The sequence below is a fragment of the Vidua macroura genome, chromosome 24 (assembly GCF_024509145.1).
Source record: "Vidua macroura isolate BioBank_ID:100142 chromosome 24, ASM2450914v1, whole genome shotgun sequence".
NCBI classification, from domain to species: Eukaryota; Metazoa; Chordata; class Aves; order Passeriformes; family Viduidae; genus Vidua; species Vidua macroura.
In genome coordinates, this window is record NC_071594.1 from 6,897,992 (window position 1) to 6,921,638 (window position 23,647).

Below are 23,647 nucleotides of genomic sequence, written 5' to 3' on the forward strand. Positions count from 1 at the left end.
ATTTCCTAATACATCAGGCCCTGACACAATGAGAACATTGTGATCCGAATTGGTTTAGGAGAGGAAACTCTTCATGAGGCATTTACTTATTTCTGTGTTGGTGAAGGGCCCACAGCAAAGGCATCATCACCATGCTGTGTGTGAAGAGGAAATTCATGGCTCTTAAACAAGCAAACACATTTATCTGGGGTGGTTTTGCCTGTGCTGGGGAAGAAATGATGGAGAGCACTTGTATCATTATCATCAGCCCTTATCAAAGCTAATCACCAGGAAGGTGGGAGGTGTCCCAGAACATCCCCCGGTAAGAAACAACCTCTGCAAGATGAAGATGACAGAGGAAGTTCTCTGGAGACACGGCAGCCCTGTGATCCCAGCAGGAACTTCCAGGGATACCAAGTGCTCCACTCTCTCCCTCTGTGTGATCTCAGGCAAGTCCTGGGTGCTCCCAGGAGGACAAGAGAGATAATGGGGTTGTCCTACTTTAGCAGAGACTTGTCAGACACTTCTGAGATCTCTGGGGACCCAGAGAAGGGGGAACTCCAGCTGTGCAGCCTGGGAGGACAGGGATGCTTGGAGTGTGAAGGAGATCCTGCCCCCCTCACTCAAGAGGAGGAGAAACAAAGGGTTTTGCTTTCTCTTGATATGCTGAAAGGAAGTTTCTTGACTTTGAACTGGATGGAGAAAGCTTTTGGTTTGTTCCTGGGGTGGATGCTTCTCCTTGGGTATCTGTTCCCACCCCAGGCACTGCCCATCCTTGGGTTTGCAGATTCCCACCCAGGTCCTTACACATGCAGCTCAGAAATGACTCTGTCCTTTACCTCTGGATCTCCTGGCAGCATTGACACGAGAGGAGAGTTTACTCCTAGTTTAGCAGCAACCTGGCTAAACCTTCAGTCACTCCTTTTTGACAGCTCAGGGTTTGCACCACTGACTGATCTCTTCTGTTTTCCTCAGTGTCCATCACTCACTGACAAGGATTTGTCTGGAGACTGGCACACCTTCCTCTCCTTTCTTTCTCGTATTTCTACATGTCCTCACTGCTGCCTTTCCCACTTTCCAGGACTCTCAGGATTTCCAGAACATCTTTTAAACCATTTTCCCCTCACAGCTTTAGGACCTGCACTCATTTCAGGTGCTACAAAGCTGTTTGTAGGAACAGTGAGGGCAAAGACCAGGACCCTGCCAGCATCAGGACCCCACGAAGGTGAAGCAGGCAGGGGATCAGGCAGGACAAGGAGGGCAGAAACCCCAGACCAAGGGTTCCTGGCAATGTTCAATTTGTGCTAACAAACCCCTTCCCTCCATGGATCCCTCTGCCCTGGGACACGCAGGAGAGCTGGCAGAGCCCTCAATGGGCTGCGCCTTTCCAAGTGTTAAAAGCATTTTTGGATTGGAGCCCCACACCTTTTATGAGCTGCTAAGAGAGATGGCTCCGGGTCCAGGGCCTGGAACCCGCACCAGCTCCCTTTTCCAAAACCTGGGGCTGTGCTTTTGGTAATTCCCTCCTTCATCAGCCACACTCAGGCTCTGCCATAAACCCCAGCCCTGCCAACACCAGGCACCGACCAGCCCAAGCAAAGCCCTGGTGCTGGGGCTGCAAAGCAGAGCTGCTGAAAGCTGCTGGGTCTGAGGAGTCTCTGGGCCCCCTGGGGGAAAGCACTCCAGCAATTATTGTCATTAATGAACCTGGGCATTCCCAGGTCCACACCAACCTGCTTTAAAGCTGCATCTGCACTTTTGGACACCAGAGAGACCCACAGACCTCACACAAACACGGCTTGTGCTGCTTGTGGCATGGAGAAGCAGAGGATAAAGGGAGGAATGCCAGCGTGGTACCTCGGAGACGTTGATCCTTCCCTCCTGGAAGGAGCAGGTGGTGGGGTCGTGCGTGCAGAGGTTCCGGTACTTGCACCAGTGGCAGCGGAAGGCGCTGTTCACACAGGACAGGCACCTGGGGGGAAAGGAGGGGTTAGCACAGGGCTCAGCACCTGGGCAGGGCTGCAGTCCTCTCCAGGCCTTGCCAGAAATCCAGCCTTCCTGGGAACATAATTTCTTTGGTGGGGGGTGGTTTTGATAGAGCAAAAAACGAGAAACAGGTTTGGGAAAACACACACGCTCAAAAGACAGACTTGGGGCAGCCTCACAGTTTTTTTCCAGAGTAAAATGCAAGCTGGGATTTATTACACATCGTTGGCTTGGTGTAAAATAGAGCAGGGTGTTGCACAGGCACCAGGCTTGGGCTTTAGTTTTAAAAAAGAAGGCAAGCCTGGCAAAAATGGGATTAGTTGTTCTGCAAGTCAGGAATGCTTCAGTCAACAACACTTCTGCCTGGCCTTGGAGTGCAGAGGGTGCAGCAAGTGCTTTTGATTCATGTTGGGGGAAAAAAAAATAACTGTTTATGAAATGTTTTTGAAAGAACACAGACCCTTTTCAGCCCCAGGGGACCCAGCTGCCAGCAGAGTGGCTGGGTGGGTTTTGTTCCCCTCTCGCTGCTGCCACAGAGATGCAGGAGCTGTGACAGCTGCTAATCCTGGCAGTTGCCACCTCCTCCATCTCCGAGGCCACCCCTGCTGCCACGTGGCAGCTCTTGGTGGCACAAGGATCAGCTGTGCCCCTGGGTTCAGCCATGCCATAGCCTGGCTCCGGGCACCGTGGGGCTGCCTGGAGAGGGAAGTGCCCGGGACGTGCTGGAGCAAGGCCAGGGCAGGCAGACAAATGTCACCAGGGAAGTGGCAGCGTGGCCTGAGGCATGAAGCCCTGGAAGAGGAGCAGAGCAGCTCTGCAGGCAGGGCTCTCTCTGTGCCAGCTGGGCACAGGGACCAGGGCAGGGTGTGAGCTGCTGCTGCCACCAGAGCAGCTCTAACGACTCAGTTGTGCTCTCATTCTGAATTCCTGCTGACCTCAACAGCCAGGGGAGCTTCTCCTAATCATGCACAGGCAAATCTGGGGGAGAGCACCCACTGCTGTGAGCTTGGTTAATTGCTCATTTGTCCGACCCATTTCTGTCCCTCTTTGGGTCTGCAGCACCTCACCTGGCCTGGCCTGGCCTCCAGCATTCCCAGCAGGGGCTGGTGGAGCTCCCAGTTTCCCCTCTGAGGGAGGAGGATCTCCCTGGCCACCCAGGCCAGTGGTTTGGTTTGGTCTGGTTTGGTCTGGTTTGGCATCCCATTGCCATCCCATTGCCATCCTGTTCCCAATTGCGTTCCCAATCCTGTTCTCATCCCCATTCCTGTTCCAATCCCATTTCCATCCCGTTCCCAATCCTGTTCCCATCCCGTTCCCATTCCCATTCCCATTCCCATTCCCATTCCTGTTCCCATTCCCATTCCCATTCCCGTTCCTGTTCCCATTCCCATTCCCATTCCCATTCCCATTCCCATTCCCATTCCCGTTCCCATCCCATTCCCATTCCCATTCCCACTCCCACTCCCATTCCCATTCCTGTTCCCGTTCCCATCCCATTCCCATTCACATTCCCATTCCCATTCCCACTCCCGTTCCCGTTCCCATCCCATCCCCAATCCCATCCCGTTCCCAACCCATCCTGTTCCCATTCCCATTCCCATTCCCATTCCCATTCCCATTCCCATTCCCATTCCCATTCCTGTTCCCATCCCCATTCCTGTTCCCATCCCCATTCCCATTCCCACCCTGTTCCCATCCCCATCCCCATCCCCACTCCCATTCCCATTCCCGTTCCCGTTCCCGTTCCCGTTCCCGTTCCCGTTCCCGTTCCCGTTCCCGTTCCCATCCCTCCCCGCTCCAGCCGAGCTCTCAGTTGCGGGATCGCGCAGCTTGGGGGCACCAGCACGTTGAGGTTGTTCCCGCTCGCTCCTCTCCGGGGCTCCCGAGCTCCTCCCGGCCCCGGAGCCCCGCGGAGCCCCGGGCAGCGGCTGTCCTTGTGCGAGCCGGGACCCGGCACCGTGCCAACCCCCCCGGCCGGTCCCAGCGCCCGCTCCCCAAATCTTTTGGGCTGTTTTTTGGCTCTGCTTGGGGGCAGGGAAGGAGCACTCACAGCTGGTGGGCGCTGCAGTTGTAGAACTTGAACTCGGTGCTGACGAAGGTCCTGCCCGTCTCCCGGGACTTCAGCTGGAGCACGACACCGAACCAGTCTGGGGACAGGGCAGAGCCCGTCACTGCTGCCAGGGGCCGAGGGGAGCAGCAGCACAGCCGGGGGGATCTGCTGCCCACCGCTGAGCCCCCTGCTGCTGGGGCAGCTCGGGTTTTCACCTCCCACCACCAGGACCCCCCCCCACGCCCTGCCCTGGAGCCCCCCGGGTGCCTGCGTCCAGCAAAGCCTCCAAAAAGCAGCCCCGGTGGCAAAATGCCCCTGAGACGAGGGGTGAAGGCTGCCTTGGAATGGTTCTGCACCCTCGCCCTGTTCCCTGATCCGCTCTCCAGTGTAAAACGTGGGACTGTTCTGAGAGACAGCCCAGGAACAGAACCGTGGAATCACAGAAGGGATTGGGTTGGAAGGGATCCTCAAAGACCCAGTGGCACCCCCTGCCATGGGCTGGGACACCTTCCACCATCCCAGGTTGCTCCAAACCCCATCCAGCCCCATCCCTGAACACTTCCAGGGACTGGGCTCCACAGCTTCTCTGGGCATCGTCTCCCAGAGTTATCTCCTAGAGCAGGAGCCACAGCTGGAAACAAGTGAAGCAGCAGTGCAGCCCTTCAGCAGCCTGAGCTCTGCGTTAATTAAGAGCAGGTTGTTCTTTTGGGGCTGCTCTGGGGAAGCCTGTCCTGGCCCTGCTGCCACGGGGCTCTGCACCCCACAGTGCTCCCCATAAAATGCCTCAGAACCACAAAGACATCACCAGGGAGGCACCGTGGACACCTGGAAGGATGCCAAGGGGAAAATGAGCTCCAAGCCAGTGGTGCTTCAGTTACAGGAAGAGAAAATATGACAGTGGTGACATTAATGAGGAGCCAAGCCAAAGATGAGCACCGAAACAGAGGAACTGCAGCCACCTACTCGTGGGTGCTGAGCCAGGCCCAGGGGAGATTCCTGCTTCCCAGATTCACCCAACCTGGCAGGGCTGAGAGCTCCTGGCCACCCCTGAGCCACCCTGCAGGGGACAGACGGCTCCTGTCCTGCCCTGGGAGCTGTCTGGCAGCACAGGGAGGGAGTGAGGACAGGGCAAGCACTCCCTGCTGCCTGCTGCCAGCCCATCCTGCCCCGTGTGGGATGCATTTCCTGGGGATGAAGCTCCCTGGGTTCAATAGGCTTTGACAGCAGCACGAATTTCTCTGGCAGCAGCCCCAAGGGCTCAGCTCTGCTCAGCTGATACTCCCAAAGCTGCCCCGCGCTGTCTCACACCGTGTCCCTGCCCAGGAGCCATCACTTACCCTGATCCACGGGGATGGCAGGCACATCTTTGGCTGCTGGTGACACACAAACCACCTGGCTGCCCGACACCTGCCCCTCCACCTCGCTCAGGTTCCCGAAGAGGCAGCTGACGCCGGCACTCAGGTCTGGAGCATCGCTCACCCGCAGGCTGAGCTGCAGCCGGGACACGAGGGAGCAAACCAGAGCTGTGAGCAGGCAGAGCAGCCCCACATCTCCCTCCAATTCCCACTCCTGCCTGTTTTCCCATTCAAAACGACCCCCCCCAAATCACCCAGCTGCCCTTTCATGGGGAAGGGAGGAGGAGAAAGGAAGGCAAGGATGTTCTTTGTGGACACAAACCCACCTTGGGGTGCTGCAGGTCAGGAGTGGTGGCAATGGCAGATTTTTGTCCCCTGGCTGCTCTACAGAAGCTTTGGCACCCTCAGTGCCTGTGCCAGGACCCTGAGAGCAGCAGTGACCATCCCCAAACCTCTGAGGTCCAACCACCTCCGTCCCCCACTGAATGGGGGACACCAGGAGAGAGTCCCCAGTGTCCCCAGCACGGCTGGGGAGTGTCCCCATGGCAAACCAGTGCCTGGAGGGCTGAGTCCCCTGTCCCCACACCATTTTTACACGGGGGGCTGGGGGCAGCAGCTGCCACAGGGGCGTGGGGGGCTCTGGCAGCAACAGCTGGGAAGCTTCGGAGAGCCAGGCCTGAGCACAGCTCACAGAGGAGATTTTTGGGAAACAAAGCCTTTCCTTTCACCAGCTCCAGAGACCAGGGAAATGTGAGCTGAGGCACCGGGGGAAGGGGAATTTGTTTCTGCCACCCCCCCCTCCACCCTCTCCCCCGGCTCGGGTGACCCCTGTCCCTCTGCGAGCGTGACTTCATGAGAAAACATTTGTGCCAGAGGGAAGGGGGAAAGGCTGGAGCGTGCAGTGGTCCCTGCTGGAGGTGGCTGTGCCCCTGTCCCCTGTCCCCGCTCACCGGGAGGCTGTGCTCGGACACGGAGATGCTGCTGGGCTGCACGGCCACGCTCAGGCACTGCCCGATGCTCGCCGCGAAGCGGAACGGCTCCTCTGCCCGCTCACACCGGTCCCTCGGGGAGCACCTGCCACACAGGAGCACTCAGGGCACTGAAAACACCCCCAGAGCAGTGAAAACACTGCCAGAGCACCAAAACCACCCCCAGGGCACTGAAAACACTGCCAGGGCAATGAAAACACCCCCAGGGCACTGAAAACACTGCCAGAGCACCAAAACCACCCCCAGGGCACTGAAAACACCCCCAGAGCACCAAAAACACATCCCAGGGCACCGAAAACACCCCCAGAGCACTGAAAACACCCCCTAGGGCACTGAAAACACCCCCAGAGCACCAAAAACACACCCAGGGCATTGAAAACACACCCCAGGGCACCAAAAACACACTCCAGGGCACCGAAAACACCCCCAGAGCACCAAAAACACCCCCAGAGCAGTGAAAACACCCCCAGAGCACCAAAAACACACTCCAGAGCACCAAAAACACCCCCAGGGCACTGAAAACACCCCCTAGCGCACTGAAAACGCCCCCAGAGCAGTGAAAACACTGCCAGAGCACCAAAAACACCCCCCAGGGCATTGAAAACACCCCCAGAGCACAGAACACACCCAGCCAGGGCACAGGACACTCCCAAACCCCCAGGGAAATGTTCCACAGCAGGTCCTGGCGATGCCCCGTGTGGGGAGCAGGTGTTGGGCGCCAGGTCAGGACCAAAGGGCGCTGGAAAATGTTCAGTGATCAGCAAAACCACAGAGCCCGAGTATCCCATGAGTAATTCCTGCACTGGGACAGGATCCAGAGCTGCCAATCCCAAGTGCTGGTGGTGCTGGGGGTGTGGGGTGAGCTGTGGACTCATCTGCACACGAACTAAACCAGAAAGCAGTAACAGGCAGGGACAGGATGATGCCTCTGTCCTAATTAAAACCACACAGCCCACTAATCATCTCCTCCTGGATCTGGGGGTGAGACCCAGCCAGGAATGGGAGCTTCCAGCTGCTGCCAGCAGTGCTTGGCTGCTGCTCGTGCCTCGAGCTCCCAGCTCCTTCCCATTCCCAGCAGCAGGGATCAAACCTCCGAGCATGCCAAGGCGGCTGGGAGTGCTGTGAGCGTTCCCCGTGCTCCTCATCCCTGCTTTTACTGCAGGTGTCCCTGGAGCAGAGAGAAATCCAGCTGGTTCCAGCAGGGCACCCACTGGGAGCCACGGGAGGACTGTCGGTGCTGCAGACCAGCCCGCGGCGCTGGCGTCCCTCCAGGATTTCCTGGCTTTTGTCATTTGGGGGAAAATCCTTTCCTTCCAGCCCCCCTCCATGGGTGCAGGTGACAAATTCGCCCTTCAGGTCCCTCTGAACCCAAGCATTGTGGATTCTGTGGAACAGTGGGGGGTCGCTTTAGATGAAGGTAAGTGAAGTTTCCACTCTCCCTTTCCAAACCACCCCCGTGATCCCCAACAAACGCTGGGGCTGCTCTCCTCGCCCTCTGCCTTTTGTACCTTTTCCTTTGGAGCATAAAGGAGCTAAATATGAATGGTGCCAAAGGAAGAAATATCGAGGTTTAAGTGAATCTCTGAGATAGCCCTAAAGTGAGCTCTTGACTGGAGCCTTTATCTCATTGACTCGCTGGAATGGCTCTTTTTTATCATCCTATTTATGGCAACAGCCCCAACAGAGATAAATAGGCCTGGAGACAATAACGCACTTGCAGAGAGCAGCACGGGGGAGTCTTGCAGGCTTCGCATCCCACTGGGCTGGAGAGATCCTGTAACAATCTCCTGGAGGCCTCTGATGGCTCCCAGAGAGCAAAGGATCCCTCTGTCCATGCGGAGGATGAACAAATCACCTCCTGCTCCACCCCTCAGCCTTTCAGCCATCCCCAAACACCGTGTGAGCATCACCCCCCGACCCAGCACCCTTCCACGGAGCAGCTGGAGGCAGGAATGGGTGAGAATGAAGGGGGAGAGGTGAAAAATGAAATACAAACACTCCAGCACTTGGGGCCTCCAAACAAAGATGACAGAGGCTTCGAGGAACAGCAAGATAAACTCAATTATTTACAGCTTAAAAAAAAAAAAAAATAAAGCTAAAAAATGATCACTGCTCCAAAGTGCAGATGCTTGAAGAGAGAGCTGAGAAATCCCATGGGGGAAGAGCCCTTGTTGGGAATAGGTTGATGCTGAAATGTCATGGCCAAAAAGGCAGAGGAAATGACACTTTTCTCTCCTCTTGTCATCGAGGGTTTTGTCTCTGCAAAATGAAGATAACAACCTTTACCTGCCTCCCAGGTGGCTTGTGAAGACTCAGCTCATTAGCATGAGGGGAGTGCTCGCTGATCCTGCAGGGGAGCTGCTGCAGGAGCAGCACCAGACGCCCCCAGCACAGCTCCTGCTGCAGCACCCCCTGCCCACCCTGCAGGGCCCGAGGGGTGGGAGTAATTCCCTTCTGACAAAGCAGCTGGGGCAGTGACTTTGGGACGTGGCTGCACGAAGGGTGGCTCAGCTGCAGGGCCGGACAGGCTCGCTTGGAAAGGAGAAAAAGCTAAAAAACCCCCAAAGGATGCCCCGAGTGCTGTGGGATGCTCAGAGCTCTGCTGGTACCCCCAGCCCCTCCCCGAGAGGAGCCTGTGGGATGCTCAGGGGCTGAGCTGCTTCTCCTGCCCCTCCCCGAGCGTGGCCACGGACCAAACCCGCAGTGGGGAGCTGCTGTGCCCCCCAAAGCCCCGGATCCAGGCCGGATTTGCGGAGGAGCCTGCAGTGCCCCGCTCCCCTCCAGCACCTGCTCCTCAGGCAAGTGGCCAAGCTGTGCCCTGCGGGTCCCCGAGCCCTGCCTCCCCCATCCCCACGCTGCACCAGCGAGCTGGCACGGCGCCGGGGGGATTTCTATTCCCTGCTCCTGGCTCTCCCCTCCTCCCCGAGCTCCTCTGCCCGGTGGGTCCCTTCCGCCTTAGGAAGTGCTCGTTTTTATGGCAGGCCAGAGGAAGGAAGGGCACGGACACCTCCTGAATGCAGAGAGGGTTTCCTGGAGCTCCCCTGGAGAAAAGCACCCTCAGCCCTTTGTGCCAGCTCCCAGCCCCGCTGACGGATCCCCCCCGGAGCTGGGACCCCCTGACCTCCCCTTGCGGGATTGGAATCTCCCTTTTGGGGCTTTAAAGGGGCTCCACGCTCTGCCCTGCTGCTGAAACCTCGCTGGGAGCAAAGCCCCACTCCCAGGGTCACATCTGCTGTTGCCGTTAAAAATTCCACATTATCTGGGATTTGCAGCCTGGGCAAAGAGCAGGAGGCTGCAAAACACCAGGAGGGGTGTGCAAACCAGCAGGCCTCCACTGCCACCAGCTCAAATCCTGGTTCTCCATCGTGTCCACATCACCCTGCCACTGCTGCTGGAGCAGGAGTTGATTTCCCTTCACCTCTCCCCGGGAGCTCAGGGATCTCCAATGGCACCCGAGCTGCAACGCAGGGAATGTCCAAAGGGGAGAGAAATGGACTTCAGGAGCTCCAGCCGGACTCGTTTTGCGTGGGAGCTCTGAGAGCTGCTTTTATCACCAGGGAAGGGCCAAGGCCGCACTTACATGTGGTGCAGGGAGCACCAGCCGCAGTGGGGGTCCCCCGAGCTCAGGCACTCCTGGCAGGTCGTGTACTGCTCACAGGACTCCACGGGCACCCGGGACACCTGCAAGGAACACACACACTCAGTGCTGCTGTCCCCAGCACGGCCAGAGCAGCCCCCGGGCCCGCTGCCCCCTCGGAGCCACGGGACACAGCAGCGCGTCCTGGAATGAGTTTGTCCCTACGTCCAAGAATAGGGATTATTGGAGACTGAGATGTGAGGTCAGCCCGTCCCCTGGGCGAGTCCTGGGCACGCTGAGCCCCAGCTCTTCCTCGGGTCTTCCTGGGACCCCCCTGGCCAGAGCCTCCCCTGGGGCTGGAGCTGAGCCCTCCCCTCCCTGATTTTGGCTTTTCTGCCTCACCCTGCGCCCGGGGCAGCTGCTGCAGGGAATAAATCACGGGGATTGCAGCAGCCTGTGGGTGTTTCACTGCTTGGGCCACTCTGAGCCCTTCCAGCAGCAGCCACTTGGCCCCCAGGCCTGGCCCACCGGGGGTCCCCGTCCCTTCCAGGCAGGGATGCCACAGAGGAGAGCACGGGTGGGAAGAGCCCCAAAGGCTGCTGTAAACCCCTCTCCCACTGGAGCACACGAGGAAGGTCCTGCCTGGTGCTGAGGTGCAGCACGGTCCTGACCTATTTACCAGCACTGAAACCCCCAGAGGCTTCAAAACGACACCAGGCTTTAGGCACAGGTCACTGCCTGGCTCCAGCCAAGGCATTTGTAACCTTTTTAACCGCCTCAACCTTTCCAGCACATCCTTTGCCACCTCCAGCATTTTAAACCACTTTAACCTTTCCAACCCATCCCTTGCCACCTCCAGCAGCAGGGTGGGCTTGCATCTCCAGCTCCCGTAGTGTTCCCTCTACAAAACATGGAAGAAATTCCTTCCTGTGAGGTTGGGAGACACTGGAACAGGTTGCTCAAGAGACTGTGGACTCCCTGTGCTCAAAGCCAGGCTGGACAGACCTTGGCACATCCTGGGACAGCAGAAGGCGTCCAGATGATTTTTAAGCTCCCTTCCAGCCCAGGCCATTCCATAATTCAGTGATTTTATTCCCATTTCTCCCAGCGAACGCTGCAAATAATCCTCTCCCAGCCTCCCCACAGCTCTCCCAGCTCCCCAGGAGCGCTGCCTGCAACTGGCTGGGAATTCAAACAACTGTTGGATGGCTCTGGCTCTGTCCGTCAAAACAGCACCCGGCTCCCAGCAGCCGCTCTGAAAGGAGCAGTGTCTCCCCAAACAACGGCCACTGTCACGCCAAGTGCTGTTGACACAGTGAGAACCCAGTTCCTCTCTGAGGACGACACCAATAGGGCTGCTATTCTTCTTGTTTCCTCGGCCCCACTCAACAGCTTTTCCTGAAACAGAAATCGCCCGGGGGTCGGGGTTTTCTGGCCGAGGTGGAGCCCTGGGGAGGGTGGAGGGCTCGGTTTGGGACCCTGGAAGTGAGGGGCAGAGCTGGGAATGCCTTCAGCCCCTGCTGGATGGAAGGAGCTTCGGGAATGGAGAGGAGAAATTGGGGGTCAGAGGCGGGGATGAAGGGCTGGGGTTTGATTCCTGGCTGCAGAGGGGCCCTCGCAGGGGCTGCACTCGGCTGGCCACAGGTGATGTGCTTTTTGCTGCTTTGCCTCTCCCTTCTACGGAGCAAAAAGCACTTCACAGTGCTAAAATAAAGCTAAAAAATGGTGGGGTGGGAGCAAGCCCAGGGGCCTGGTGACAGGAACAGCCCCCAGGATGCCCATCCAGGACCCATCCCTGCACGGCACTGCCCACCCCCAGCGAGCTCCCAGCATTTCCCAGTGCAGACCAGTGCTGCAGCCATCGCGCTGCTCCTGGCTGGAGAACCAGCAGCAAACACAGGTTTTTCAAGCCAAAAAGCTCCCTATGGGAGACACCAGCCAGCACAGGATGCGCCCAGGGAGGTCACTGAGCTTCCCCTAAAATCAGCCCAGCACGCTGAGCCCTGACCCAGCCTGGGGGTCAGGACAGCCCCAAAATCCCCCAGCTCAGAGGGATCCCCCTGCTCAAAGGGAGGCCTGGCAGGATCTGTCCCCGTGATTTAAATGCAGCTCAGGGCTTGTTTCATGTTTGTGAGGAGCTGGATGCTCTCGCTGCGCTCTATAAATAACGGAGGGTTGGAATGATGTGAATAAGAGTTCATTAGAGATGATTTGATGTTGAGCGCTTCGTTTCTTTTTCTGCTCGGAAGCTGCGGCTTCTGCACATGATAATTCTTTAAAAACCACACAGGGGCTTTGAACAATGTCTCTGGAGGAGCATGTGTGTGAAGGACAGCAGCCAAGAATCCAGCGCTGCTGGGGATCTCCTCGCTCCTGAGGGCACAGCCCTGCTCCCCCCAGCCCAACTGTGACCTCTCTTCCTGCTCTCCCTGCCAAAATGGACCTGCTGCTCAACCATGAAATGATAAAGCCTCATTATTACTGTCCCTGACTGCCTGACCTGTAACACCAGCAAAATAAAATAAATTAAAAAAAAAAAAAAATCAATACAGACTCTCCAAAACACAGGAATTCCAACTCTGCCAGCCCCTGGAGCAAAAAAAGTGTAAGAAACCAATTCCAAATAAACAAACAAACAAACAAATAAAATACACAGCCAAAGCAAAGTTTCCACAGCTTTTGCGTGCTGGCAGCCCAGGCCTGTGCCCTGCCCTGGCTGGAGACAGCCCCTGGAGCATCTCACAGCCACAGCAGGCTGCCCACAGACCCCTCGGGGGGCTGGAGTTCAAACAGAAAATCTATTTTTAATGACTTTGGAGAGTGGAGTAGAGATGCCAACTAGTTCAGTGTAATTAAAGCCATCTATCACTCACTGAGCAGGAGCCCAAAGTTGATGAACTTTCCAATGAGATTTGATGCTTTCCTTTATTCATGAGCAAACTCTGCTTTGTGCTGGGGCAGGAGACGTGAAAAAGTGTGGGAAGGAGCAAGGAGGACGCCTCAGCTCAGCCATTAATGTGTCAGGGTGACAGGGAAAATAAAGTCAGACTTTCCCAGAGGGCTGTAAAAAGTCTGCCAGACTCTTCCCACTGCTCCTCCTGCTCTGCCTCCAAGCAGAGCTCCAGGTGGGACATCCTGCTGGGCACCTTTGCAAAAAAAAAATAAAAAAACCCAGTGTGCAGGGTGGGAACGCTCTGGCTTTGCTGAGCAAGACACGTGGGTGCAATCTGCCTCGGGCTGGGGAAATCCCGACCTGGAAACTGCTGCTCCTGCCTCGTGGAGATCTCAGACACACCCAGAGAGTGTGCAAGGGCCAGGAGCCAGTGGGATGCAGGAAATGCATCCATGGGGCAGAGCCAGGACACAGAGGAGAGGGCAAAGGGGAAATTTAAACCACAAATCACTGAGGAGCATCCCCGGGATGCTGCGGAGCTCCCGAAGGTGGGAATGGCTCCAGCGTCCATCCCTGTGGCACAGGAGGGCCCAGAGCAGGTGAGGGGCAGCAGCTCTGCTGTCCCACGCCCCCAGCACAGCAGGGAGGGCTCTCAGAGCTGTCAGAACCACATCAACGCCTGGAAGTTCTGGCAGAGAGGCAGCGAGTGGGAGAGGACACGGAGACAACGTTGCCATGGCTACGAGGGGATTATTTAATTACAGCACTGCAGATGCACCGAGAGAGCCCCTTCAACTCTGATCCAGGCAACCTTTGCAGTGGGCTTGGCTTTGCTGCTACAAGAACCTCATTAACATCTGAGGAGGACAAGCGGTGCTGGAGCACGGGGACCGGATCACTCTCCGAGTGAGGGATCAGATTTCTGCAAACATTCCCACCTCCGTGCCGCCCCCAGACCCTCCGTGCGCCCTGCCAGCCTCCTGAGGGAGGCGATGAAAGCAGGGACAGCCTCCTCTGGGAAGCAAGAAAGGCTGAAAAATAGCAAATATCCCGAAGTGAGGCTTGCTCAAGCAGGAAAATTGTCCTCAAGCCAGAGTTTCCTCCATCCATCCGGCCCAGCATCCCGGCAGGGCTCGGAGCAGCCCCGTGTTCTGGCACACAGGCTCCTGCAGACAAACACTTTCCTGTGGTTTACCACGGCTCGAGTTAATCATCACATCAATATGGAACATCTGAGCGGGGTTTGTTGGAATAACAGAGTGCCAGGCAGAGATCCCAGCCCCGCTCCCGGGAGCAGCACAGAGGGGAAATGAGTTTTCATCTCCAGCACGTGACCGTGCATGGCACGCTGGCTCTGCCAGCTCCTGCTCTGCCCCCAGCAGGTGACAGTGACACTCCGGGGCCGCAGGGTGGGCACAGGGGCAGGTGCCCCCTGCCTGGCACAGGCACCGGGGGTCCCATCCCTCACCCTCCCTGGGCTCCCAGCCGTGGGTGGAGGCTCAGCCCAGCATTTGGGGTCCCACTCTGGCATCCACCCCCTGCTCAGGGTGGCACAGCAGTGCCAGCTCGGTGTGACAGCCACAGAGTGCCTGGGCAGCCCCAGCTCTGCCTCCTGCCTGGCACGGGCCATCTGCACCTGGGAATTGTGGGGCTGCCTCTGTCTCCTGTGCCCACTGCCTCCAGAGCTGGGCAGACCTCGTGCACACACAGAGTCGGGAGGGAACCCTTCCATCTTCAGTGGAATCTGGAGCGCAGACCTGGCTGAGGCATGCACAGGAGCTTCTGGAATGGCAAAAGTCATGGAGTCAATAATGAGGTGCAGCCACACATTTGCTCCTGCCTGGCTCCTCTGAGCTGCCCCCGGGGTGCTGGTGACAGCTCGGTGTCCCCACACGGGGATGGCAGCTGGGGAGGACAGGACCCTCAGCAGATCCTTCTCTTTTGGGACCCTAAACCACTCAGTTTCTTGCAGAACTGACCCACAGAACCTCTCCCTGACAAGAAAAGGGGGTGATGAGCGTGCTAATAATGAGGAATGGGATGCTAAAGGTCTCCCCCACAAGGACAGGGCTCTGCTGTGATGGATCCATGTCCCTGGATGCCTGGGAAGCCACCACACCTCAGGGGAGTGGCAATTTCATTCTTCACTGCACAAAAAGGGTCAAATGAGCTCCTGGAAGCCAGGATCGTGATCCAGGCAGGAGCTCCCCTGCTCCTCACCTGCCAGGGTGACACAGCCTCCCTGCTCCCGTGGGAGTCCCCTCTGGGATTCCAGGATGATGTTCCTGGAGCAGCCAGGGGCACATCCCCGTGCTGCTGCCAGGGGACATCACTGCTGCCATCACAAGTGGCTCCCTGGCATGTTGGCACCGTCTTCTGATGCCACCCCGCCGTGGCCACCAGCTGATGAGCATTGCCCTTTGATTAGCCCAGGGCTCAGGGGAACTAATTAATCAGGATAAAAGGGGGGCAGCCTTCCAAAATTTCTGGGCTCAGGTGGGGATCAATCCAACACAGCAAACTTTCATCTCGCATCAGTTCACGGCCTCTGCGTCCTGGGCTTTGCCTGGCTGCCATGGAACTCCTGGCGTGCTCCCTGCAGTCAGTTAAAAGTTTTAACAGAAGCTCAGAAAATTAATTAAGGTGAATAATTATAAAGTGTGCGCTTTCTTCCCCTCTCTGTTGGGCGAGAAAACGGCAGAAATGGAATTCAGAATAATTTTGGAGCGGTAACCAATGTAATTAGGTGTTCAACCAGCACTCACAACTGGGCTCTGCTTATAAAAATTACTGTTTTACTCCGAGCATTTTGCCAGAGAGTCGTTAACAGCACAAAGCTCCCCTTCCCCGGGACTCTAATTAGGCTTGGATGGCTCCAGCTCAGGCTGCCCGGCCCTGCTGCCCACCCAGCCCTGCAGGTGATGCTCCCTGGGATCCTCCCAGCCCCAGGGCGTGGGGACCCGGCCAGGGGGGAGCAGGGACAGGGACAGAGCCCCTGGCATTGGGCAGTGGGAGGAGATTCCATTCTGTGAGAGTGGGCAGCCCCTGGCACAGGGTGCCCAGAGCAGCCCAGGCTGCCCCTGGATCCCTGGCAGTGCCCAAGGCCAGGCTGGACAGGGCTTGGAGCACCTGGGACAGTGGAACGTCCCTGCCCATGGCAGGGCTGGCACTGGATGGGCTTTGAGGTCCCTTCCAAGGCAAACCATTCTGTGACACCCTGAAGGTGGGGATGCCTTAGAGGGGGACACACCCTGTGAGCAACCAGAGCCCCCAGCTGGAAGCACCCTGAGCATTTATCATCACCACCCCTGCTCCGAGAGGCTTCCCGGGCTGGCTTGGGCATGATGGGGCCTCGGGAGCCACTGCAGCCACATCCCAGCAGGGATGTCCACGCTGGGGAGCACAGCAGCCAGCTCTGCTGAGAAACCCTGCATCTCCAGGGTGTGGATCGGGCGGGCTCGGAGCCTGCTGCCTGCGAGTGCCTCCAGTCTGTTTCTCCTGTCTCCCCAGGAAAGCACACGCCAGACAGCAGAGCCCCTTCCCCCAAGCTGCCAGCCTGCACTCACGGATTCACTTCAGTCGTTAAAAAGGATTGTGGCAGGCTAAGATAAAACAGAAGAGTTTAAAATGACAAACAGACTCCTAAATGGGACTAGAGTCTTAATGAAAACAGTAATGAATGAATGAGGCAAGCAAATATTCCCCATTAATATTAGACAGATAGATTAGATCCCTGGGCGCTGCATTTAAAACCGACATGAAATTACTTCAATTACTCTGCATTGATAAATAACAAGGCCGTATTTACTGTTAAAACACATTTCCTCCACCCTCCCCCATGCTCGCTTTGGCTTTTGCTTCTCAAGAGGGAGAGGAGATCACTGAGAGGATGGGAAATGCACCGGGCTGGGAGCTTCCCCCCTGCCCACAGGGGAGCTGTGCTGCTCAGCACCCGGCCAAGGTGTTCCAGGGCACCTGGCCCGGAGGAGCAGCCCCACCAGGCTCCCTCACCACCATCAGTGCTGCTGTTTCAGCCCTGGCAGCGCCGTGCAAGAGGCAAAGCAATCACTGACAGCCACTTCAAACCTGATGCTCGCAGCATCCTTCCCTCTCAGAAATTCACTTCCCCTTGCTGGTGGGTACAGCTGCTCAGCATCCTCCTTTCCACGCTGGGAAAGTGAGATTAACCTGATCAGAGGCCTCTTCTGATGAAGAGATCATAGATGGATAATTCCTGGGTGTTTGCTGGCATTTACATGCTAATGATGAAAGGCACTCTGCTAAAGGTAATGTCAACACGAGTCCCTTGTCCTTGCATCTCAGCCTCCAGCCCAGCCATCTGTTCTCAGGGTTCAGAAAAGCTCTGGAGAACAGGTTGCTGCTAGAAAAGCTGCAAAAGCTCCTTCCCAGCTCTGCTGCCTCAGCCTGTGAAGCTCCATGCCTGGCTGGAGTGTCCTCGAAGGCCAGGGATGCTCAGAGCTGTGGGATAAGCAGAGCACTAAAGCACACCCGGGCTCTGCTGGCAAACCACTGACGTCTTGCTGCTAGAGGATCTCAAATATCTGCAGAAAACCCCCTCACTCAGCCTCATCACATGTCAGTAAACAAGAAAGACATAAAAGATCTCATTTCAGGGGTACAGGAGCGGTGAAGCATCCAGAGATCCTGAGCCCAGGTCCCTGCTGCAGATCCAACATCCCAAATTTCCTGAGGGAGAGGAGGGGAATAACACCCTGCTCCCCCCCAGCCGGGATGCAAGCCCCTGGGGAAAGGCCACGCAGCAGCTCCAGGGTGCTGCAGCTGAAATGCTGCTGCTGGAGGATTCTCTGAGTGTGGGAACAGGGCAGGAGGGCTCAGGGGCTCTGTGCACCAGGCAGAGATAAACTCACTTCCCAAAAGGCAACAAAACCCAGGCTTGGTGCTTTCCCAGCCGAAACCAGGGGTAAAACAGCCAAGTGGAGAGGGAGGAATGCCCAGAGCTCTTCCCACAGCTCAAGGGATGGATGACCTTTCCAATACTATACCTGTATAAATCTTACTTAATGAAAAAAAAAAAAAAATACGACGAAGGTTAAATCATTCCCTGCAGCAGATTTACACTGAAAACAAGGCCTGTTCAAACAGCGGTGGGTTTACACAACAGCTCTTTAACATTCCTTTCCTAACGACTGGGGTGACTCCTGACCAGCCCTAACCACAGGATGAGTGATCCCAGCCCGAGCCAAGGGCAGCGTGCCAGGATGGAGGCAAAGGAAGCAGCTCCAGCCCGGGCTCTGCTTAAACACACAATTAGGGGTTTCGCTGGGTCACGAGTCACAACACGGCGGTTTTCCCCCCATCAAACCCTGCCCACAGCATCCCCGTCCCTCGGGACATGACTTCATTTGCGGTGCCACCGCAAGTGAGCTCTTCAAACACCGCCTGCCCCTCCCTCCCTCCCAGAGCAAACACGGCTGCCTGCGGCTTGGAAGTGCTCCTGGGAAAGTGGGAGCACCGACCAAGGGCCTCCCGCTGTGGGAAACGAAAGCTGGGATGGTTTGTGCAGCCGGAGAAGGTCGGGCAGAGGGTTTAGCTTTGATCTTTACCTGCTTTTCCTTGGGCTGCTGTTTTGCTGCATGGGAGACGTGGAATCAAAGAGCAGCTCTGGGGCTGTGGCGCTGCTCTGACGGGAGGCAGGGCTGAAACGAGCTCAGAGCCTCCACACAAACCCCAGAATTGCTGCATTAATGCTCCCAGGGCTGCCACGCCAAGGTACTTGTCCCTGGCAGCCACATCAGCTCCTGCTGTAAGCAGTTGCTTTGACATCAGCTTCTCAGTGTCCGGATCCAGCTCTCAGAACGGTGGCATTTTGGGCAAATAATGCCATGAAACTATTTCTGCTCCACCGGAGCCTGAGGAACTTCTGCATGCATTTCCATAAATATCCCTGGCGCCAGTACAGCAACAGACCCAACAGACTGCGAGGGGGATCCTGCAGACTGCTGCCGAGCCTACCTACAGAGCAGCTCCAGGAAAAGCTCTGGGCTTGGAAGGGATTGCAGAGGACAAAATCCACCAACTTCTGTGGGGACTGGGAGCCCTCAGCTCCCAGGGAGGCTGGGAACAAGGGGAATCATTGCCCCAGGAGGCTGGAAGTGGATGGCATTGAGCAGGCTTGCAGGGATCAGTTCATCAGGGGCAGCGTGGGAATGCCAAAAACCAGGGCAAGAGCTGGTGGATCCACGACCTGCTCTGCCTTCTGCCTCTGGCAGGGAGCAGGGCACGGGGAGGTGGCTCTTTCTGCCACGTGAAAGACATGAAACCACCACTTCTGGACCAAACTTGGCATCCCTGGCATGATGTTTGTCAGCTGCAAACCTCCCACGGGGGGCGAATGCCCCTGGCAGGGGATCGGCCCTGCCTCAGCTGCCGTCCTGCTGGGCGCCAGAGCTGCAGCAGCTGCTCCAAGGGCATTTCACCACAGGGTGGCTGGCGAGGGACCGGGTTAATAGTCCCACTCCACGTGTGACCTCTCTTCCCCCTCTCCAGAGCTCCTAATTACCCAGCTGAAGGAAGAGGGGCAGCCCTGGGGCTCTGCCAGCCCCCGGTGCTCAGGCTCTGCTGATGGCATCGATCTCCACACCCCGGGAGAGATCCCAGGGAAGGCAGCTCCTCCCATCCCACCCAGCTAATCAGGGCCAAAACCTGATAAAAACACGAGCAGCAGCAGCAGCAGCGGGTCCCCTCCTCCGAAAAGGAGAGCAGCTTGCAGGGATGAATAAAGAACGCTGCTAATGAAAAGGTGCCCGCCATGGCTCGCTCCCTGCTGCCCCGGCAGCCTGACAATTGGCAGATGAACCTCCGTGGTTTTATGTGCTCCCCCTCTTTATTCTCTGCTCATAAAACTGGCAGGAACAGGGGTAGGACAGAGCTGCTGGCGGCAGCTGTGTTCAGGATGAAAAATGAGCAGCACATGCACGGAGGCAGCTGGAGCACAGCGAGGGACCCCGGGGTCCCCCGGGTTATTTCCCTCCCTCCAGAGGGGCCCTGAGCTTAACCCTTGCATTCCTCTGTTGGAGCAAAGCAGCCAAAGGCACAGGCCCGGTCACACCTGGCAGTCCCCAACGCAGGGTGCGTGTCCCGGGCCCGCAGCGCGTTCCTGGAGATGCCAGAGGAGCTGCAGCCCTGCTGGAACAGGCACCGTGTCACCCTGTTTCTTTAAAAGTTTTAAAGTTCTTTTGAAAGTTTTCTATACTTTCTGATGTTTACATATTTCTACTAGAGTTTCTCACCTACTGTTCATATAAATTGTGATTATTTTATATTCTTCTTTGTAAGAAGAGAGGATTAATAGACTGTTAGTTTGACCAGTGTGGTTGGGGAGGTGGCAATTCCATCCTCCAATCCACTGTCGCTTTTAAAATTCTATATATTGTGAGGTCAGAAATAAAATGAGCTCCTTTTGTTCTTTCACACCTTAAGGTAAGTACGTGAGTTATTTCATATCACAGTGTGCTCACACAGCACAGCAGGGCACAGCTGCTGCCAGCAGCGAGGAAACATCACCCGAGTTCACGGGCGGGGGAGTGCAGTGGGGCACAGCACGGGCAGAGTTTCCATCCCCAGTGCCCATCCCCAGAGCCTGGTGGGCTGACGCTCCCTGCCTGGCACTTTCAGAGGGCACGTGGGCAAGGTGTGCCCCAAATGGCGTCCCAAAGCCACCCACCCCCTGCCACCCGGAGCTGCCTTTGCCTCGTGCCTGGCAGGGAGCAGGAATGTTCTGCTGTCCCTACAGAGCCCCCTCGGTGCCTGGCCACCTGCCACACCTGGCACGCAGGGGGGACGTGGAGGCCACGTTTTGTTTGCCCTCCTTGCTGAGGAGCCGGCCCGGGCCGTGTCCTGCCACCCACCGTGCCAGGGCCCCACGTGTCCCAGTGGCCGTGGGCAGCGGGGTGGGCGCAGCCCCGCATCTGCCCGCTCCCAGCAGCCTCCCAGGCTGTGCTGCGCCTCAATGCCGGCTTTGTTCCCGGCCCTGGCACGTCCCAGGGTGTCAGTGACACTGAAAAGCTTTGACTGGCCCTTTCTGTTTGTTTTCTTGGCACACGCAGGCTTCGTTTCAATGGCCCAGCCTCGGCTCTGCCCCGCTCCTCGCGTGTGCCTGGTAGGATCACTGAGCTGCAGCTCTGCCCGGAGAAGGGGCTGGGCACCAACTGATGCCATCCGGCCCCTCTGGCTCCTTCAGTGCCCATTTCCCTCCGCCTGCTTTTCCAGCACAGCATCCCAGAGTGGGTGAGCAGCGCTGGGCACTGCCCAGGGAATGGGCACGGCCCCGAGGCTGCCAGAGCTCCAGGAGCGTTTGGACAGCGCTCTCAGGGATGCACATGTGGCATTCACATTCTCTGGACAGAGAGACACAATTCTGCCTCTCAGGAGAAGCACAGAGAGAACAAGAGAGAACAATCTTTATCTCTGCCCCTTTGTTTTCCCCATGTGGAATGTGGTGTGGAGATTGTTCACCTGCAGTGATTGCTGGGCTGGATTCTGGTGAAGGTTGTTTGGGTTCAGTGACCAGTGGGATCCAGCTGTGGCTCAGGCTCTCAGCAGAGTCACGAGTTTGTAGTTAGTTAGATAGGTAAGAAGTAAGTGTGTAGAATAGTACAGTATCCTTCAAATAGTATATTAATGTAATAGAGTATAGTTTAATAAAGCTATCCTTCAGCCTTCTGATCTGGAGCCAGACATCAGCATTTCTTCCCTGCATCCGGGGTCGCAGCATTTTTGCGATATGCACGGGGTGGGATTTTGGGGTGTCTGTGCAGGATTTGGACTGGATGATCCTTGTGGATCCCTTCCATACTCGAGGATTCCATGAATCCTGGCTGGCCGAGCTGCAAGGTTCATCCCTCAGAGCCCTCATCCCACGGGATGCTGCCTCTCCAAGTGAGCTCTGTGGCAATGGTGGGGACATTCAGCACAGCCAGCCCAGACCCTGTTCAAATCTTCTCCACAGCCACAAAGGCCTGCTGCACACAGGGCAGGAACACGAGCAGCCCTCAATTCCCCATTTCTGAACCATTCAGGCTTCTTCAAACTGTTCAAACACTGCAGAAACCTGCGAGGAACATCCCAGGCATGGCAGGTTTGTGTAATTTTATAAAGCCTTGGAAATCCAAAGCATTTGAGTGCCCTAAGTAGCTTTAAAGGTCACAGAGAGGTTTCATTGCTGCTTCCACAGCCTGGCGAGGGCCCTGCTTCGTGTTTGCTCCAGGAACACTCGGCAGTCTCCACGGCTCTTTAGCAAGGATTGCTCTCCAACTCCATCACGCTGTCCTTGCCAGTCAATTTTCTGCTACTCCATCACTTTCCCATTTGTATATCATTACACGCGGCTGTCAAAAATAATTTAGGAACCTGACGGGCAGCGTGAGGAACGAGCTGTCCTGAGCATATCCCAAACTCCCGAGTTTTGGAGGAAAATGAGCTCTAAGCCCTTTTCCCCACAGAAGAGCCCGGCGTGGCTGGGTGTAGGACACGGGTCTGTTCCCACCCATGGACACGGTCAGCGGGGACCAAGGAAACACCTCAGGAGACAACAGAGCCGAGCTTCAGGGCCACAGCAAACCCAGGGAACACTGAGAGCTGTCAGAACACCACGTTTGATCACTCTGAGGTGATCCTCCCTCCCCCCTGTGCACACCAAATCGGTTTGGGCTGAAGTTTGTTCATGTTGGAGGCTGGAAAGTTCATTGGATTCTCCCGGTTTACTCCTCTGACCAGGCATTTTGCTTTTCCCATAGGGAAGACGCAGCTGGGCTGGCCCTGCCCGTGGTAACCTCGGGCATCTCACCCTGTGATAAGGTGCCAGACGTGTCTCAAGGCTGAAGAGGAGCCCTGAAGGGATGGGTTAGACTCCAAGAGCAGATTTACACCAACAGGGGCATCCTGCTTCTCTCTCTCGATTCCCAGGCTGTGGAATTCCAGTGCAGGAGGAGCCTCAGCAGCACTTTGTACAGGCAGGAAAAGGATCAGAGAATCCTGGAATAGCCTGAGCTGAAGGGACCCACAAGGATCAATTCCAAGCCCTGCCCTGCACAGACACCCCAAAATCCCACCCTGTGCATCCCTGAGAGCGTTATCCAAAGGCTCCTGGAGCTCTGGCAGCCTCGGGGCCATGCCCATTCCCTGGGGAGCCTGGGCAGTGCCAGCACCCTCTGGGGGAAGAGCCTTTCCCTGAAATCCATCCTAAACCTGCCCTGACAGCTCCAGATCAAACCCCCGAGTCCTCTCCAAGCACGAAGGGCACCCACGAGGTGGGAGCAGGCAGCTCCTCCTTTGGCCCCCAGTAATTTGGGGGTTCATGATGGGTGTACTGGGGAGGCTTTTCCTCCTGCACGGGAGGTGTCAGCAAAGCCCTCAAAGCCCTTCACAGACAGATCCAGCTGGGACCACTGCAGCTCCCATTCCTTGGAGGCTTTTCTTCCTCCCAAGGATGAGCCAGGCTGGTTCTCCCCATCCACAGCGAGCCACGGCACAAAGCTGCTGCTGCTGCAATGCTTTAACTCATTTTCATACATTTATGCTGAGACTAAATTTGTCCCTGCATATTTTCCTCCCAAGCCTAGTAATCAGTAGTGGAAATAATTTGCTGTTGTCTGCTCTGATGTTGCCTTCTCTTGCACACATCCAAGTGACAAAGACATCAGGCCCTCAAAGTCCGATTGAAGAATAATTGGAAATCCAAAGTGGCACTAAATGTTATTTTCTAAATAAAATGCATTAAATTACAGAACATGAGGCTGTCAAGCATTAAAAAAGATTAGTTAGAGGCGGAAAAGAAAT

At 56.5% G+C, this 23,647-nt stretch overlaps 1 protein-coding gene across 1 annotated transcript in view; it reads right to left on the reverse strand.

Annotated features, from left to right (window-relative positions):
• PLXNA2 (plexin A2) overlaps nt 1-23,647 on the reverse strand; it is a 140,893-nt gene that overhangs the window by 46,311 nt on the left and 70,935 nt on the right. Inside the window, exons 5-9 of the mRNA XM_053998046.1 lie at nt 9,940-10,040; nt 6,321-6,444; nt 5,353-5,506; nt 4,016-4,112; nt 1,837-1,951 (exon numbers count right to left, since the gene is read on the reverse strand). Coding sequence (XP_053854021.1) covers nt 1,837-1,951; nt 4,016-4,112; nt 5,353-5,506; nt 6,321-6,444; nt 9,940-10,040 — 591 coding nt within the window. The remainder of the gene's footprint in view (nt 1-1,836; nt 1,952-4,015; nt 4,113-5,352; nt 5,507-6,320; nt 6,445-9,939; nt 10,041-23,647) is intronic.